A 20315-nucleotide genomic window follows, 5' to 3' on the forward strand; every position below is an offset into this window, starting at 1 on the left:
AAGACAATTCAGGATAAATTGGAACCAGTTACTAACCCATGTTACAACAATAGTCCCATGACATAGGAATTCACTATATGAGGCGTGAACTTCATATTTAATACTATCTATAATATGTGCTCTCATGTCTTATGCTGCAAATCATTTTACATTTAGGATTCGTTGCTGAGCTTTTTTTTGACTGTTCTCGTCTCCGAATCCCTTAAATAGATTTTTTTTTCAAGCCCCACAGTAGTTCAATAATTACTATATGTCTTTGCATAAATAAGTACGCAGGGCATATTTCAAAACAAATTTTATCTTCAGGACTTTTAAATGATTTACTTTTCAATACTGCATTGGGAAGGGAGGTATACTAGTTTATTTTGTGACACATTATATAACATAATTAGATATCCAACAAATTATATGATTGTACGTTTAGCTATTATCTAGACCCGTACGAAATGTATATAATTAGACACATTTAACAGGGGCGAATCCAAAACCTCGGTGTCTAGAGGGGGGGAGTAGGTTCAAATTTAGATATTTGTATAGAGATGAATATATATGCGAGTATTGGCAGTAATGGTTATGGTGTGTGTGTGAGGGTAGGGGTTTCAGATCAAAGATCGTTTCTATAATTCTATATCTTTTAGTTTTTACCATTTCACTCTATTCTTTATCCTTTGATCTCTATTATATTTGTCCTAAACATGCGTGACATATTTGCCACTGGACATAAGGCAACCAAAAGTCAATCAACGTATTCTGTATATTTCATCATTTCTTTATTATGTTATCTATAGGTTTGGTCCCGCCCCTTATCTATTTTTTTGCACATTAGGGACGACATCTAGTTCAATGTAGGATAAAAAAAACTTAATTCATATAGTTTTTTTCACTGACCCCCTACCCCCCCCCCCCCCCCCTTCCCCCTCTTAACTTAATTTGGGAAAAATTGATTGACCAATAAGGATATACATAAAATCGATGTTAATTAAGACGTTACGCACGTTATTGCGTCAATACCGTGTAATCAACAAGTCCACACTAGTAAACAGCTTTTCTATAAAATCATAAAAGTGAATTTATATAAATTTTTTATCCATAGACTAGACTAGTAAAAACTATTCCGAAAAAAACTACAAACTGTTTTATCATATTTTACAATAGTCTAAAATAAGGACAACATATTGACAAAACGTCCAAAATATGCGTGTCAGACGTAACAGACTATACGCATAATAACTTTAGCAGGGGTGTTTGTGTTCTTCAAAACAGTGTTATATCCGCGAAAATTTGAATGAATGATATGCTTTATATATAAAGTATTACAATATTACTGAATATGCGTTCCTGTAACAACCAACGTTATTTTTTGGCAAAAACAAAAAGTGTCCATTATGGTCAGATTTAGGAAAATCTTAAGTTATCAAAATTTATAGGTTTCAAAATGTAAGATTATATAAAATTTCGTTTGTGTAAATTATGCTCACAAAAGTACATATATAGACCATATCAAAATCGAATTTTTGCAGCACTCACACCACATTTAAAAAGGCAACGGCTTCTGGCAAATGTCTTGCAAGATGTCCAATGTCGGATTTCGCCGCTTTTTACAAATAAACTGTCATTTGCGACGTTATTATTGAAAATTGAGATTTGTTGCATGCTAAATATTGCTTTTCCGTAATTGTACTCTAACTCTACGAAACAGCTACATACTTTTTGATAATTTGCGTAGTCAAAACGACTTCGTTTTCAAAGAAATGAAATGTCTTGCAAGTTTGTCCACTGGACGATTTTCATACGTTTTGAACGTTGTAAATTCGGGACGCTATTTATGGTGGATCATCTGTATATATTTCCTCAGATAGAATTTTCTTGATATTCAGATACTATCAAAAAGACAACAAAGTATAAAAAAAAATCCAATGGCTGGGGTTGTTCGTTTAGATGAGGTTCTTTAGTTGTGAAAAAAATGTTTATTACGAGAGGATAAAAAATAATCTTTTTCAAATTTTCAAATTTGGGGGAGCATAAAACTGCGATTTTTTTTATTTTTCTCAGCAATGAGATTCATATGTATAGAACTTGAACGTAAAAAATAAAATTGGACCTGAAGCGTGGCTATATACCTCTCCATATCATACAAGGCTTGTAAACATATGAGATGAATAGAATTAACCTTTTTTTCTGACAATCGTTTCATCTCTTAATCTAATTGTTCCGTTATTAAAGAAAGTGCAGTGAATTTTATAAGCAAGACCCGTTTAACTTGTAATTCCCGACAAACATTTTTTAATTAAATCAAAATATATATCGTCTTCCTTTTCGGATCAAAATGGGGAAACATTGCATTTTATTACGTTTTATGTCAATTGGTCTCTGGTAGAGAGTTGTCTCATTGGCACTCATCATACCGTATATATCTTCTTTTTCATATAGACTTATGCATTACCCAAATACGATATATTTTGTTGTTTGTTGCTTACGTTACTTTCAGTGGGAAATATTTCATGCATATTAAGTACAACCAAACATTAAGAAGTATCAATATTGATGTGCAAAACAGAAATTGCAAGCGAAATAAAAAAAATATCCCCAATATAATCATGATAATCATTAATCGCCGTAAAACGTAAAAAAATGACGTTACCATTTGAGACGCAATATCGTGCGTAACGTCTAAACAAAAGCAATTTTGACCCCCCCCCCCCCCCCCCCCCCCCCCCCCGAAACTATTTGAATTAAGTTTTTTATCCTTCATTGATTTTCTGATGTCGTCCCTTATCCTCTCTATGTAAACCCAATGCATGTCCTGATAAATGGTGACTCATGCATAGCATCATATGTGGTTATTAAAACAAGAAATATAATTTATTCATATTATAATAATTAATGTATGCTAGGACTTATAGATAGATGTCATTAGTCCCAGATCATGTAATAAAGTAGGTCTTATAAAAATACAATACCATTTTAATTTTGATGATTATATATATGTTTATATATTTAATAATGCCATTTTTTTGGAAAAAAGGGTAGGGGCAAGGCGTTTTTAAAACATATCAATGGGGCGCGGTTTTTTTTTGTTCTTCGGAAGTGAGCCAGAAGAAGTCCATTTCTGTTTGTTTTTTTTTTTTGCATTGGGAATATCTTCTGGCTCTCTTCCACCTCTTCTTTTTTGATAGGTTGACGGCAGAGGCACATAACAAACATGGCGTCGTTTAGTCTAAATGAAATTAATAAATTTATGAATGCAGATATATTAGAATGTGAGCTGTTTTATAAACGTTTTTTATGGTATAACAGCCTTAGTAGGACATCCCTGTAGGACGATAAGCTGGATAAATATAAGAACTACACGGACAATAACAGTTAAGGGACGATTATTTGATATTCTAGGGAAGGGGTTTTGATTGATTGGTGTTTAACGCTACTTTCAACACTATTGGGCTATTCCGTGGTGGTCAGTTTAAATTTATAGATGAAGGATGGGGAAGGGAAGAGAGAGCATTATTATTCATTTCAATCTGTCGCTAATCATGCCTTTTTTTCAGCTCTTACCAGGCAACCATATTCATATATGAAATCCTTCTGTCCCCCACCCCAGCAAATAAATAAATATCAAATGGTTTTCCTCTTATTTAACACAAGTTTAAATTGATTGATTGTTTGTTGCTAATTTTAACGCCCAGTGAAAATTATTTCATGCTTGTTCAGGAAAACACGAGTTTAGAAGTCACGTATATAATATAAAAATGAAGAGATGAAATATGATTGCTAATAAGGCAACTATCCACCGGAGTTCAAATATGAAGTGTATGTAAGCAATTATAGATAAGATAAAAAAAAATAAGAAAAAAATATTTTCAGTCGGGTTACATGAAATACTACAAACATAAGCTCTGTAGAGCTTTTTGCCGTCATGTAGACAAATGCTTTTTGTAGACAATCGTAAGGCCTTCAACAATGACAAAAACCTGATACTGTAAAGTCGTCTATTAAAAGCCCGACATGAAAAGTGTGAACAATTCAAACGAAAAAAAAAACAGCCTAATTAAACATAACAAAACAATTTACAAAATATCAAATATGAGTCGAGACAGGAACCAACGACAACAACTAAACTACAGGCTCCATCCCTGGGACAGGCAAATAAAGAATATGGCAGGGTGGATATAAAAACGAAGATGTGGTATGAGTGCAAATGAGACAACTCTCCACAAGAGATCAAATGACACAGAAATCAACAGCTATAAATCACCGTACGGCCTTCGACAATAAGCAAAGCCTACACCGCATAGTCAGCTATAAAAGGCCCCGAAATCAAAAATGTAAAACAATTCAATCGAGAAAACTAACGGCCGAATTAATGTACAAAAAAATGAACGAAACACAAATATGTATAACAAAGCTACAAACGGCAACCACTGAATTACAGGCTCCTGACTTGGGACAAGCACATACATACAGAATGTGGCGGGGTTACACATGTTAGCGGGATCCCAATCCTCCCCTAATCTGGGACAGCGGTGAAACAGTACAACAACATGTTTGTGAGCAACCCATCTCGAAGCTGGGACAGTGGTGTAACAGTACAATAAAATAACAACCTGCACAAATCAGCAAATTAACTCAAAAGATCGGTACGAAACACCCAAAAAAACTAACATTAAGACAATAGACACAAAGCACCGACATAAGAGTATTCGCAATTACTGGAAGATTGCTCAAACCTAATTACAACTGGTACTGAAATAAATCTTGTTCTCCCAGACTGAGTTATCAATCAGTACACAACGCGCGGTAAAGGATTTATTAAAAAAAGGAAACAGTCTGGGAAACGTCTGGTTTACGTTGTATATTGATATAAGAAGGTGTGGTATGAGTGCCGATGAGACAACTCTCCATCCAAGTCATAATTTGTAAATGTTAACCATTAAAGGTCAACGTACGGTCTTCAACACGGAGCCTTGGCTCAAAACGAAGGGCAAGCTATAAAGGGCCCCCCAAAAATTAGTAGTGTAATACAATTCAAACGGGAAAAACCAACAGTGTCTAATCTATTTAAAAAAACGATATACTTGCATATAAATCCATATACAATGAAACGGTTTTTGAAAAGTGGACCGAACGTTTTGACCATCGAATTTTGCAATAGAAATACTAGTTAAGACCACAAGACTTTAACAGCCAGTGCAGGACTCGCACGAACGTTAGATTTAGTTAGAGGGGTGATATTCTGACGCATATTTTTAATTCTTGGTCACCCATGTTTAGAAAGAAAGGGGAGAAATCCAAACAATTTCCGACTAATCACAAACGTTGTTGCAAATTTGACCTTATGACGTCAAAGAATTTCCCATAATGCAGTTATTGCATGTAAATAAAAAAACTACTATACCAATTGAATAAAAAATATTGCATTCAAATTACATTTTATACCAATTGAATAAAAACTATTGCATTTGAATGAAAATTATACCATTTGAATGAAAAATTATACCATTTGAATGAAAAATTATACCATTTGAATAAAAAATATTGCATTTAAATGAAAAAATATACCATTCAAATAAAAAAATATTGCATTTAAATGAAGAAATATACCAATTAAATAAGAAATATTGCCTAGTGTAACATTGTATTCAACCAAATTATGTTTAAACTGCTTTTTGAGGTATATTGGGGTATGTTGGGGTATATTGGGGTAAAAATTCACGCTGCTATAATTATATATAAAATACGAATATTTGGTCATTTGATAGAGTAAAAGGTATATATAGATGTAAAAAAAAAAAAGAACTGGCACGAAAAGAGCACAAAGTTCTGATATATGTACATGTTCACGACAAAACGAATATCTAGAGGTCAAAGTATGATTTCCAATACAGTATGAATCAATAAGATTTTCAAAATCCTACACTCGAATGTGTTAAATCTGGCTTCCCTTAAAAGTGTTATGAACAGTTTTGCATTATAAAATTCATCTCAAATTATGTCCTGTTTTGTTTATGTATTTGAGGAAAAAAGGGGGGTCCTTTTTCCCACACTGGCAACATGAAAAAAATGACATTTATGTACAGTACACTACGTAGACATAGACATAGATAATTGGAAATGATTATAATAGCAATAAGTATCTCTGAAAATGAGTTCACTCTGATAATCAGAGGCTAAACCCCCTTTGAATGTGTCGGGAGCTATTTAAGTATTTTCTTACTTGGCCGTCGGGACACAGAGTTCAAAGGGGATTAATCAGAGGCGTAGCAGGGAAAGTATTTAATATTTGTACGGCAAAATGTCCTTTCTAGAAGGGTTTGTGCCATATCATAGGAATAATTGGTATGGCAATGAGGTGTTTAAAAAATAATTTGTATGGCGAATGTGCCTGCAGTAAAAGTTGCTACGCCCCTGGCCCCCTGTAAAATAAATAGCTGTGACTCATTACGGCCACTTAGTCTAGACAAGTTTGGCTTAAGCCATACATTTTATTACTTCAAAGAAACATTTAAATTTAATAGTCTGTCTTAAAAGTGTCTTTAGTCTTTAAAAAAATCTTAAAAAAATAATATAAGTTGACAATTATGAATACAGAACTTCGTTAACTAATGATGCCATATTGGATAGGGGACAGATTTTCTGGAAAATGGTATGAAAATATGGTAAAACCTATGCATGTTTCCAAGTGGCTGTTCTGTTACAATGATGTTTTTTAGTATTTTTCATACCATTTTCACCTACAGTATGAAAATCTGCCCCCTATTCAATATGGGGTCATTAACCGTGAAATCCTGTATTGCATGGAATAATATTTTTAAGTACAGTACATGTATGTACATAAATGCCAAAAATTAATTTGAATGTATAAATAGTTTTTTTATATACATGTATAATATATGTAATGTTTCTTTATTTATTCTAGGAATGAAGAGCAAAAAGATATAGCAGTCTTTATATAAAATAGTTCAGGAATCCAATTGGAAAGAAGAGCTTTTCAGTTAAGTATTTCCTGGGAATTAACAGGAACTTCTATAAATGTTTTTTTCTGGAAAAGTTATTCAAAAGGACAGTGAAGTGAAGGACTACATTAGACAAATATTGCTGAAGTGGTAAAATCAGACCCAAGAGATGTACAAAATTTCTACAATACATGTTACAGCTGACTTTAGCTACTTAATCACATTGACACTTGTGTGCTTTTATGTTTTCTTTACATAATTACTACAGTTCTATTAAAATTAATATTTTTATTCTTTGTCACAATTACTACTAAAAAAATTACAGCATTTTAATATGATTTTTCATAGTCTCACTTGCATTGTACTTAAATAAGTTGTCTGTAGATGTTTACACTAGGTTTTTAGGCATTTCACTTCACTTGATTAAAACAGCATTTAAATTTTTTGTTAAATTATGGCCTGAAAAATACATTTAACATTTTACAGGAGTTTTCACAATCAGTGAATGGCTGTTTATCACAGTAGTACATGTACATTTCACGGTCTTTTCACAATGGGCACATAATTTATCACGACTTTTTCACGGTGTACATTTTTGTTTTTCACAGGGTTTCTACGGTCTCTTTACCCAAGTTTTCAGTTGGCACCTTTTCACGGCCTTTTCACGACAAATAAAGGCATATACTGTACTATATCTACATTTCACGGTCTTTTCACAATGGGCACATAATGCATTATCACGACTTTTTCACGGTGTACATTTTTTTTTCACAGGGTTTCTACGGTCTTTTCACCCTAGTTTTCAGGTGGCACCTCTTCACGGCCTTAATTTTCACAAACTTTTCACAGCCTTTTTACGACAGTCATTCCATGGCATTGTCACGGATACGTTTCACTGCCCACCGTAAATTAACCGTGACAAACACTGTAAAAATCACCAGCATTTTTACGGACATTTTCACGGCCAATCTACGGGGCATTGTTCCAGTAGTGTTTGCTAGTCTGACAATGTCTGACATTGAATAAAAGGTTTGAACATATTTTTGTAAATCATTTCTAATAATAGAAAAGCGATATACAGTAAGATCTATAATATGCACATAATATACAATGAAATGTTTACATATACAATGTGAATCCGGAAACGTGTGACGAGGTTATGATATGAATGTTTACTATATCACTCTCTCTGGAGCGCACAGACTTGAATGAAAAAGAATTTAAAATTTCATTCTTAAGAACGTAGTATTTACGGTATAGCACCACTACATTGTTGGCGGCCGGTACAAAAACACACTGCTTTTCGAGTACTTGAATTGTGTTTCTAATTCTAGAAAAGGCGTATTATGTACTTTTTTATTTATTTCTAAATTATTTTCAAAATGTGACATTTGAATATCCACAAATTTGTTACATTTATTTAAATAAGAATCAAGAGATTTTTTTATCAGATATTTCCTGTTTACACCAATGTTTACAATAAGATGAAAGAGCGTCTTTTGTGACCTGACGACACTGTTTCCAATCTATTTTAGATTGAGGACGATATTTTCGTCTTTTTTTCAAAAAGTTTTTCACCACTCGGTATTGAACGATATTGAGGTTTCCCGTAATACAATGGCCATAGTGATCATATCTAAATTCGACTATTCACAGTTGCAAGTTAGAGGAGTAGTATTGTCTACACTGACGTCTGATGTTACTGATGTATAACTAAAAATTAAACTTCGGCTGGGTTTTTTGTATGTATGTATACATATAATAGGTGGTTCTGTGTAATCAAAATAGGGAGGTATAAAGTTTTGAATGGTAGAGTCATTAAATATACTCAAAATATTGAAGAAATCAATACCTCTGTTAATATATTTAAAATTTGTATTCAGAAGATGCCGTTTATGATCTTCAGTTTATCGATACGCAGGAACAGCCTATGGTGTCAAAAGCTGTAATTATACGCGATCTAGTTTACTTTTATCTTTATTTTGTCCGTTTGAAATTAAGTTAAATCGAGAAAATGAATTCAACGTATCAAACTTTGAGCTAGGGACATTCAAGGACTGCTTGTGCTTTTCAGGGAATGATGGCTTGTATATGACGTCCGCCTGAGATTGTCTTGATTTGTACTTTAATATCGTGCGTGTAACTTACGAATGTTTTTAAATGTGGTTTCATTTAAGTTATAGAAAAGAACTAACAAAAAATATTGATCGCATGAATATTTGGTTTTCCGCAACAAGACAGTTAATGAATTATTCTGCTATGACAAGGTATATAGAGTTTCGACTTTTCCCGTTATAAAAGCAGGCACCAACGGTGCAGTTTGTTTTTTCTTGATTGTTTTTCTTGGCTAAAAACCCGTCAATTCACGTCAAAGGATTAATTCTAATATGTCTCTGCTGTAAATGTAATAAATTTGAGTACCTAGAACTTTTTGTACGTAGACATTTTAAGGTAGATCATTAGTATATGTTTCCCGAGATAGAATTTTCTTATACTTTGCCAAAATGAAGATTTCACTATGCTCTTTTCAAAAATATAATAAAAAGGATGGGTCACCGTGCTATTTTTCAAGCTATGAGTCGTCGAAAATTGCCTAAATTTGGTTAGAATGATCATGAAAAAACACATTTTTGTGCATTAAAAGAAATCTATGAGATAGAATTTTGAAATAAATTGTAAGAAGATAGGTTTTATAATATGTTTTAAGATAATAAAAAGAAAAAATGGTGTCACCGAACTTGTTTTCTTGCTACAAGTAAAACTTTAAAATTTCCCTATCAGTCCAGTATAAATTTTTTACTAATAGAGTTATCTCCCCTAAAATTGCTTAGTTGAAAAAAATTATTCTAAAACACAAATGTTTGGTATTTGTTTAAATATTTTGGATAATGCAATAAATCAGCAAGTTTTCTTCATATATATAAACTGTCTAATCAATAAAATTGCACATCTGTCTAAACATTTGCAGATTTGGGCAAATAACTAGACTGATAGTGTACTGCGATAGTACAATCCAAGATGGCGGTATACCATGAATCTACCTTAAATACTTTATACTTAGTACAGGGTTAGCGTTTAATAGTGGACTCGCTGAAATTTATTTTTATTTTTGTTTAACTCATTTAAGTCTTTGACCATACAGGATATTTTTACATAAGTGAAATGCAAAAATATGATGCCAAATTGTGTGTCTTTGCTGAACTGTTAAACACATATTTTGCATCATCGCATTTCAACATCGTATGTCAAATATACCAAATATATTTCAAAAAGTAAACTATATTGTAATACACTAAACAATCAAATACTCACTATTTATTCTCTTGAGCTCTTCTGCAAAACAGGAAAATACAAATTAACTTCATTTCATTCTGTTTATTTAATTACGCCTTATTTAGGGTTAATTATGTTTGATTACGTTTAGTTTGGTTAAAACCTAAATTCATCGACACTTAAGCTCAGGAATATGAACTTGCAAGACCCTTTAATAAATTATATGCATTAGAAAGTGGTAAGCTATTATGATGTTTCGAATGTTATTTCTAAATGTTAATATGAGAACATATGACATATTAAGAAAATATGCACCCAGATGCCTTGAAGCTCTTACTTCTAACAGTTCACCAATTATTGGTGGCAATTACTAGTTAATGCAGACATGTCCCAATCTAGTTTACTGTAATCTTTATTTTGTCAGCTTTGAAATAAGATAAATCGAGAAAGCCAATTTAACGTATGCATTTTTTAGATAGGAACATGCAAGAACTGCTTGAACTTTTCAGGAAAAAAATGTGAGGTACCCATGATGGCTTGTATATGACGTCCACTTCAGATATGTCTTGATTGTTACTTTATAGGGGTCGCCCCGATATTCCGACACCCCATTAGTCCGACGCCCCATTGGTCCGACACCCCATTAATCCGACATCCCAAAAGTCCGACAAAGGTAAATTACTGAAATAGAACATATTCAAAGAATCATTATTGACGTGGTATATGAACTACTTTTTCTTATTAGAAACGGAAATAGATAATACCATACTACCCATTTGGTATTTAAGAAATACCATGACCATAGATATTTCAAGCATGATGATTTCTGGCCATCTACATTGTACACGAACGTATAGATCGAAAACTTTTAAAACTGAATTGTTAATTGATTTTTTATTTGAAAATTAGTGAGTTTAAAAGTTTATTAGTAAAATTAATCAATTGATGATAATTGGTTTAATATATAAAGACAATGTTGAGGTTGAAACTTCAACAAAACGGATAAAATTTGCTGTCAGAATGAACTTGTATTGAATAGCAATGAAACATTTGCCACTGGACTGTAAACAAAAAAACATATCGATCATGTACGAATAGTCATGGGAATGTACATCAACGATTTGATTTGTTATTGCATATTCATAAAACAACAAACCTTTTTTTTTTGTACATTGTTATTTTCATTCGTGTTCCTTGCTGTCCCTTAATAACACAACTAGTCTTTTCTTCCCGCTTTACGAATAATTGATTACCGGTCGAAATTTTGATTGAATAGCACAAGCAAACATGCTGTGTGAAAATAAGTTAACTCTAGCAACCCACACCACTTCTCTGACATTGACACAGGAATGAAATGAGAGTTAGATCGTAAGAACGCCTCATGAATAAACACAATTTTTAACAAAAACAAAGACCTTACATGTAACCCTCAATTATGTATCTTTTTTATTTAAAAAAAAATGCTTTGTGAAGGTGGGGAAACATGAACCCTTCCTTTTCAACCTATACTACCAGATTATCATGTCTCCATGCTACTCTTTATCACAAGGTAATTTTAGCTAAAAACACTTTGACTTGCGTACGAGTAAAATTTTGTATCAGTTGTTGACAAATATAAAAATTAGGAGATGTGGTATGACTGCCAATGAGACAACTATCCACCAAAGTTCAAATGGAGTGGATGTAAGCAGTTATAGGCAAATGTACGGCCTTCAACAATGAGAAAAACCCATACCGTATGGTCCGCTATAAAAGACCCCGACAATATATGAAAAATATGAAACAATTCAATTGAGAAAACTAACTGCCTAATTTATAACAAAATAATTTACGAAAATCAAATATGACAGACATGAACCAACGACAACCACTGAACCACAGGCTCCTACTTTGGACAGGCACATAAAGAATATGGCGGGATTAAACATGTTTGTAAGCGATCAACCCCCCCCCCCTTCCTCCTTCCTAACCTTGGAAGGCGGTGTAACAGTACAACATAAGAACTATAATAAACTGTTAACACAGAGATATGTCTCGCCTTTTGGTAAATTTGATAACGCAAATGTTGAAATTAAAATAGCAATACTTTAACATGTAAGTTATGCAAATATTCAAAGTCAATAGACCATGACTGAAGGTACATGGCTAAACAATCTCCATGGAAATAAGATGTGCCAATGATAATACAACTGCATACCAAATACCATTGACTTATCATAAGTCATTCCTTTTAAATACAAACATTAACTTGTAAACTATGTAAAAGTTTCAAAGTCAATGAACCATGATGAGGGGGTTGGGCTATATAATCTCCCATGGAAACGAGTCTTGCAAATGCCAATAAATTTGCATACCAAATATCACAGACTTAACATTAGCGCTTCATCTTAAACTGATCTAATCACAAACTAATACATGTAAACTAAGCTAAAGTTTCAAAGTCAATAGACGATGACTGAGGGGGCAGGACCAAATAATCTCCATGGAAATGAGATGTGCCAATGCTGATACAACTGCATACCAAATATCACTGACTTACCAGTAGTGGTTCACCATAAACTAGACCTAATCACAAACTAATACATTGTTGACGCCGCCGCCGACGCCGGAAACAACATACCTATGTTTCGCTTTTTGACTCCGTCAAGGCGAGACAAAAAACAGTTGTAAAAGGCTGAACTCATCAGATGGATACAAATAGAAATACATCTAACAAAAAACACAGAATGGACGTGGACGGGTACTTGTACAAATAGATTGTTTCTAGGTCAGAGCTGTTTTGGTCCATTTATGTAGAAGAAATGTAGTAATCACTTCAAATACTATCCTTCACTCACAGATATTGCTTCATATATGTTTTTAAAACTGACCTGTTAATTTAATTTATTTTTCATTCTTTTTTTTCCCAAAAAATTTCTACAAACAGTCATCATCCATATTATCGTTTAGTTAATACAATATAAAAAATTTTCTGACTTCGATCGAAAATGACTTAATTTCTTACTAGTTCTCTCCAAATAATTACAGATTTTGCTCGGGTAGATATTTAGTTAAATAATTATTTTATTCGTAAACGTTTTTAGATTTTGCTCGGGTAGATATTTAGTTTAATAATTCTTTTATTTGTAAACGTTTTTACATACTATAAAGGAAAATATGGGAGTTTTTAACTTTTTAGTTGCGGTTTAACGGTGTAAATGTCGCTTGATTGGCGGAAAATCAGCAAATACCAATTATAAAGAATTTCGTTTTTCTTTTTCGTGTTGATTTTCATTTCCTCATGCAGCTATCTTTTTTGCAGAATTTTGTTATCTTTTGACGCAGATTTAATATTTAGCACGTAGGTGTATCTATACACCGATAAGAAAATGTGTGGCATGTCACAAGAACTGATGAATAGCTTTTTACTTTGACATCAATGCCAAAATATTACAACATACATAAGATTGTCCGGCTTGAAATTTCTTGATTTATTCGCATTGCATTTATCATGTTTATCCAAATACATTTTTTTTTAAATTTGCCTTCCAAAAGAGTTAATTTTTGCTTCATATAATTTAATTTTCCTCATAGAGGTTGGTCCGCTTGGATCGGAAGTTGTTCATTGCATATAGCAACATATAGGGATTTCATACAAAACTCCATAACCTTTTGATCTCCTTGTTTGTTAGATGTTTAGAAAATTATGAAATGTTTAATTTGATTACCCAGTTTTGTTGACCCCTACGCGACGCGTTGCAGGGGACACAGAAACACCGGGCGTCCGTCCGTCTGTCCTTGTATCCATCCGTCAGTGCATACTTTTTTAACCATTTTTTTCACTGTCTTCAAGAGTTCAAGGCATTAACTTTAATTAAATCTCTCTCTTCGAGTTAAAACATAGATGCTTAAAGATAAATCAAATTGACATTAATGTTTCATTTTAGCTGTCAAAAAGTCTACTAATATAGAAAAGGGTGCTTCATGTGTTCAAGTTAAGCACTATTAGCATTTAACAAGTAACATTTGTCCATCCTGTACAATGAAGCCAGCATCACACACACAATCATGTAAGCAGTAAAGCCTCATTAGAGCCTAAACTTTCTTAGTTCTCTGCTTTGGAAGAGAAACAAAGTTTAGTATCTACATCTAAGTAATTCAACAAAACAAAATTTGACAAAATGTTCACTCTAGTTAAGAAATTGATACTCCTTTTTAGTTATGTAAAACATGAGGCCCGCGCCTCTATCAATCTATGTTTTGTTTGAGTGAATATATCCTACTGGTTCCACTAATACAACGATGACTGTCAACCTACCTTGATAACTTGCATTTACTGTTCTTGATCAGTCGATGGACAAGGCCTTCTTTTCTAAACGCAGTTTTAGTATTAAATGAACACATCATCATGCTTTCAAATATAAAAGAGATAGAACTTTTGTTTAATTATTCAGTGTCGGACTATTTGGGCGTCGGACCAATGGGGTGTTGGACTAATGGAGCATCGGACTATTGGGGTGTCGGACTAATGGGGTGTCGGAATATCGGGGCTGCCCCACTTTTTATCGTTTGTGCACCTTTTGACTGTTTTAAAAAGAGCTAGGTGCCATTTAAGTTATAAAAAAGAACTAACAAAACAATATTGATCCTATGAATATATGGGAAGACTGTTAATGAATTATTCTGCTATGACAAGGTATATAGAGTTTCGACTTTTCCCGTTTAAAGTTAGTCTTGGCTACTTGTATTGGTTTGGTTTAACTCAATGTGACCTCAATCACTATGCTATCAATTTTATCAAAAATAAAGTACATACGTTTTAATGCAAATGGATTCATAATTCGCTTTTCGACTTTAAAAGTCAAAACGAAACAAAAGGATTTTTTACTTTTTGCTTTACGATAATGAAATGGCATTATGAACAAGAATTAACACAAATCGCGTGATATCAGCGTCAAACCAATCTTTTTGTAAGAATAATTACCTCCATCTGCTTTCCGTTTACTCATTTTATCGTTGCTCAACTACAGACCAGGTCTAATGCTGCAAGCAAGTTATGCGACTTTCTTCATTTTGGTCGATATCGAAAGTTAAAAAATTGGAGTTTCCCTAGTTGCTATAAATAGATGGTACGATTATAGTTCAACATTTAAATATATACTGAATGAACATAACAACGAACAGAAAATCAACTGTGATCATCATACTGGGCTTTTTTTTTTATCATGGGGCACACAAAACACATTTTGTTTTTATAATGTTTATCCTGGTGTCGAAAGTACATGTATGATGAACAGTATGTTTAGAATTAAAGTTAGTCTAAGTCTTCTACAATCAAAAACGTGACTTATGCTTTAAAAACAAACAATCTACTGTATATGATACAACTTAAATTACATGGGCAATATATATGTTTTTATCTTCACTAACAGATAAACTTTGTATCAAAAAACCAGTATCAACATCCCTTCTTTTAAGACAATGCCAATTTAAGACCCTATAAATAGTAATCGGCCTGAAATTGTTTATTTCATTTAATTTAAGCCGACACTCTTATTTTTCAGTAGATTACAAAAGAGAGGCGAAAGATACTTAAAGTTGGAGACTAACTGACAATGTAATGGCAAAAAACGGGGGAAAAAACAAACAACAAACAACAGTTTACAAAACACGAGATAAAAAACGAAAGACAATATAGTATATGTATATAATTTGACAACAGGAAACAATGAGTCAAAAATTAAAAAGAATATTTAATGTTCCAATTGAGGGCCCTTGTTGGGCAGCATGGCATCCACACACACCTAACAATACACTGGTATTTCGTAAAACGTTATCACATTGAAATAAAATATTGAATTTTCATATAATTATTAACTAACATACATATTTCTTTATCTCAAATAAATCATGTACATATTTGACCCAGGAAGGACCAGAACCATAAACTCAGTAATATTTGCAAATTGAATGTGTTATTTTCAGTTGCACTTCCAAGAGTGGGATTGAAATAACAATATTACTATATGATGAGAAAATTAAAATACACGAAACATTTATAAAATGTTTACAAAATTTTAATAAAGGCATGAAAAGAATTAAGACATGTTTCCTCTTTTTTATGTTTTTCATTCACAAATAATTCTGTGTCAGACAGTTAATCTACTCTTATTCATAATATAGAATAAAAGTCGTTATTAAAAGGTTATATATAAAATTTGTAGAATTATAGGTTGCAGTCAAATAAATTGGAACAAAGAATTTTCTGTGTTTTTTGTTTATTTTTCTTTTTTACGTCATTCCATTCATTTATAATAGCACATGCTCATGTATATAAACAAATTTTGCTAATTGTTTACCTTTTAGGGATTAGCAGTTTCAAACTCAGTGACAATTTGTATAGGTATGGTTTCATTCTGTTCATGAAGGTTCAAGTTAAAATGCAATATATATTTTTTTTTTCATTTAAATGCTGATTTTGTTCATTTTTCTTCTTGCATGTGTCAATATTCATATTGAAAGACAAAAACAAGAAGAAAAACAAACTCTTTGGTATACTAAGAATAAAACTGAAAAATGTTTACTAAGTTGCATTAGCTTGAAAACAAAGTATATGGAAGGTCATGATGAAAAATCAAGGCAATATAATACTTACAAAATATCACTTACAAATGACTGCTCACCAGGCAAAGTAAGTTAACTTTATCAAATTGAGTAGTTCAAGCTACTTATATAGAATAACAGAACTATAACTTATTATAAAATATCAGTTCAAAATCAAAAAAAATTAGTACTGCATTAATCTCTTTATGCCGTTTTCTGTAATATAAAATAAATATTTTCTGTAAACATATAATTGACGGCCCTTCTTTAATAAAACTGTAAACCATGTGTATCGTATATACATGTATATTTGTAAAAAAAATCACATTTTGGTAATTCTTCAAAAAACGACATTGATAAAACAGATCAAGATATTCATCAAATTGTTGGACAGTGCAACATCAGACCAAAACAGCTATACCAATATCATATTTTTAAATGATTAGACCACTTGTCGTTAACTGTAAAACGCACAAGATACAATATCTAAAATTTAAATAACAGAATATACGCAAAAGGTCTGTCATTAACATGTAAGTATTAAAATAAAAGAACAACTTTATGATTTGACATTCGACAACTATTGAAAACGCTCCTGTCTTTGGACAGGCAAAATCATTATGTAGAGGTTATACTAGATTTTGAGCTTACTTGACAGCTAGGTATAAACTATAGTCTTTTCTACACATTGATATCGTAAAATATAGGCAAACTAATAAATTATCGGTTCAAATAACTCTCGTTTGTTATTTATCCATTTTTAGATGGTGACGTTCCCTGGTCACAATCGTATGGTGTTTATTTATCTCAGCTTGTTCGATTCACTCGTATATGTAAAAACGTATTTGATTTTAACGAAAGAAATCTCGGTATTACTGAAAAATTATTACAGCAGAGTTACAATCTAGTCAAAACATTTACTAAATTTTATCATCGGTACAAGGACATCATTCGTAAATATAAATCAACATGCAGACATCTTATACGTTCAGGTATTTCACACCCATTTTTTTATAGTAATATTCTTTACAAAGCACAAAAATGTCGGCATTCACCTCAATAGCTAACCAAACCTTTAAACAGACTTATTCAGAAGGGATATAGTTACGATACTGTTGTCAGGTCATTAAAGATGGCATATTTTGGTATTAAAATTGATTCACTCAAAGGGTCTTTGCATCGGAAACAAACACATTTATTATAAAACCTGTTGTTGTCATAATACGGGTTATGTTTTTCTCATATATTGTATGATGGCATGATACTAAACCCCCAACGAGAGGGACTGTGCTTGATTTTCATATGATGAAGACATAATCTTTCAATCAGTTTGATTGAGGTGTGGAGCTGGCATGATAGTAACTGCTAGTAGTCCTTTGTTAATTTATGTATCATTGTCATTTTGCCTAGTTTCTTTTGTTATCTATTTTGACATCGGACTCTGACTTCTTTTAATCTGAGTTTTACTGTGCGTATTGCTGTGTGTTTGGTTTTTTTCTACATTGGCTAGAGGTATAGGGGGAGGGTTGATATCTCACTAAACATGTTTAACCCAGCCGCATTTTTGCGCGACCAAAGTCAGGAGCCTCTGGCCTTTGTTAGTCTTGTATGATTTTTAATTCTAATCCATTTATTGGTCATTATCAAAAAAACATGCAAATATATGTTATTTGGTCTTTTTAAGTCACAGACATAAAAATATATCAAAATAACACTTGTATATGTTAGATATGAATGTTTTCTGATACACTATATACAGTTTACAGTATGAAATGTTATTAAAACATCCTTAATGTTTTCTGAAACCCTTGGATATAGCCAGAATTAACTGTTATTGGTTTCTTTAGTACCTTTCAGACCTGAAATAGGACTATTTATTCATATTCTTTGTTATTAGGATTTATCACAGTGACTATTTATTGCATTTAGATATATACAAACATTGTTTAATGGTTTGGGAAGTGTATGTTGGTTTTATAATAAAAATTTTCAACAAAAGAAGAGTCGCATTTTTTTTAAGTCACTGGTGTAACCAAAAGACAAATTGGTTGGGTAAGAGTTATCTTTCTCAAGATTTCAGCATTTACAAGTTTCTCACCTAGCAAAATTAATGTTACCTGTAAGCATGTAATGCAGACGACAAAAAAAATCTATGTTGGAAATTAGTGAAAAATTCTTAAAAGTAAGTAAAAACTGTATCGTAAATGAAATTAGTGTCCATGGTGTACCCCTATAAAAATCATTTTCCGAAAGATTTCCTAAACTTTGATTTATGAAAAGATATTGATTGTAGAAACATGCACCAGGAACAACATATAAAATAGGGGAATGGAGCACTTATTTTGCAACTAAATTTACAAATACACCAGTACGTCATTGGTGTTACTGTCAAGTCAATGGTGAGACCACTTTAATAAAGTAACACCATTGACCAGTTTAGTAACACCACTGCACTGACTATATTATGACAATCAGCAATTTTTTGTGTTTTTTTTCATGTTTAACAACCGAAACATCATATTATTTATGAAATTTAATCCTTATTTAACAATGTTTTAACAATATAATGTATTACCTATACCAAGTTTTCACAAACTGGTGTATGCTGGCAACACCAATGACTCTATTTAGTAACACTATTGACATTTTTAGTTATTGATGTTATATTATATAATTTGTGATTTTTTAGCCCAAGATTTTTTTTTAATTTTTTTTTGCTGAGTGTTCTTTGTTTTGTGTTCAGTACTTAATAAAAGTAAAATTTGAACTTCTTTGTCATTGTAGTTACTGAAGGGTCAGTGGTGTTACTATATAAAAATGCAATAATATTTATTTTTTATTAACAAATGAAAGTTTGTTTAGGCTGTATACGAAGGATTAGGTATTAACTTATCATTCAGTCTTACACATTTTACATATATTCAGTTTTAGTGTATACTTTAATATTAACAACAGCCATAATTAGGACAGCTATGTTTTTTACAACAATTTATTCTGAATTTTATGTTCAAATAGAATGCATAGCTATAAAAATAATGTCAATAAGTAGTAATGTAACCCTTAACAACAAATTGGAACAGTTGTTTGGTTTTTAAAAATATTTTTTAATAGCTAAATGCATGTTTTTATCTTGGTAACACCATTGACATGATTCTATCAAGGATGACCTAAAATTGTTAAAATTGAAGGAACTCCTAATTTTCCCCATTGCATATTTATGAATATAGTTGCTACCATATTTCAGCATAGCAGGACATATTTTAATTTTTAAAACAATGACATCAGTTTCCCGAAATTTCCCTATTCGAAATATGCATGTTTTTTTATAATGACCCTTATATGTTTCAGAGTTAAGTATGACGTCCATTTTCACTAGTACACATTTTTGTTTATGGGACTGCTGAAGCCGCCTCCGGGTGCGGGATTTTCTCGCTGTGTTGAAGACCAATTGGTGGCCGTCGGTTGTTTTCTGCTCTTTGGTTGGGTTGTTGTCTCTTTGACATGTTTGAC

At 32.1% G+C, this 20315-nt stretch overlaps 1 protein-coding gene across 1 annotated transcript in view; it reads right to left on the reverse strand.

The window, feature by feature from the left end:
* LOC127722050 (uncharacterized) overlaps positions 1 to 15314 on the reverse strand; it is a 275032-nt gene extending 259718 nt beyond the window's left edge. The window contains exon 1 of the mRNA XM_052228896.1: positions 15187 to 15314. Within this exon, the coding sequence (XP_052084856.1) occupies positions 15187 to 15211 (25 nt within the window). The 5' untranslated portion in view covers positions 15212 to 15314. The remainder of the gene's footprint in view (positions 1 to 15186) is intronic.
* Between the last annotated feature and the right edge of the window lie 5001 nt (positions 15315 to 20315).

The sequence above is a fragment of the Mytilus californianus genome, unplaced genomic scaffold (assembly GCF_021869535.1).
Source record: "Mytilus californianus isolate M0D057914Y unplaced genomic scaffold, xbMytCali1.0.p SCAF_12, whole genome shotgun sequence".
Taxonomy (NCBI): domain Eukaryota; kingdom Metazoa; phylum Mollusca; class Bivalvia; order Mytilida; family Mytilidae; genus Mytilus; species Mytilus californianus.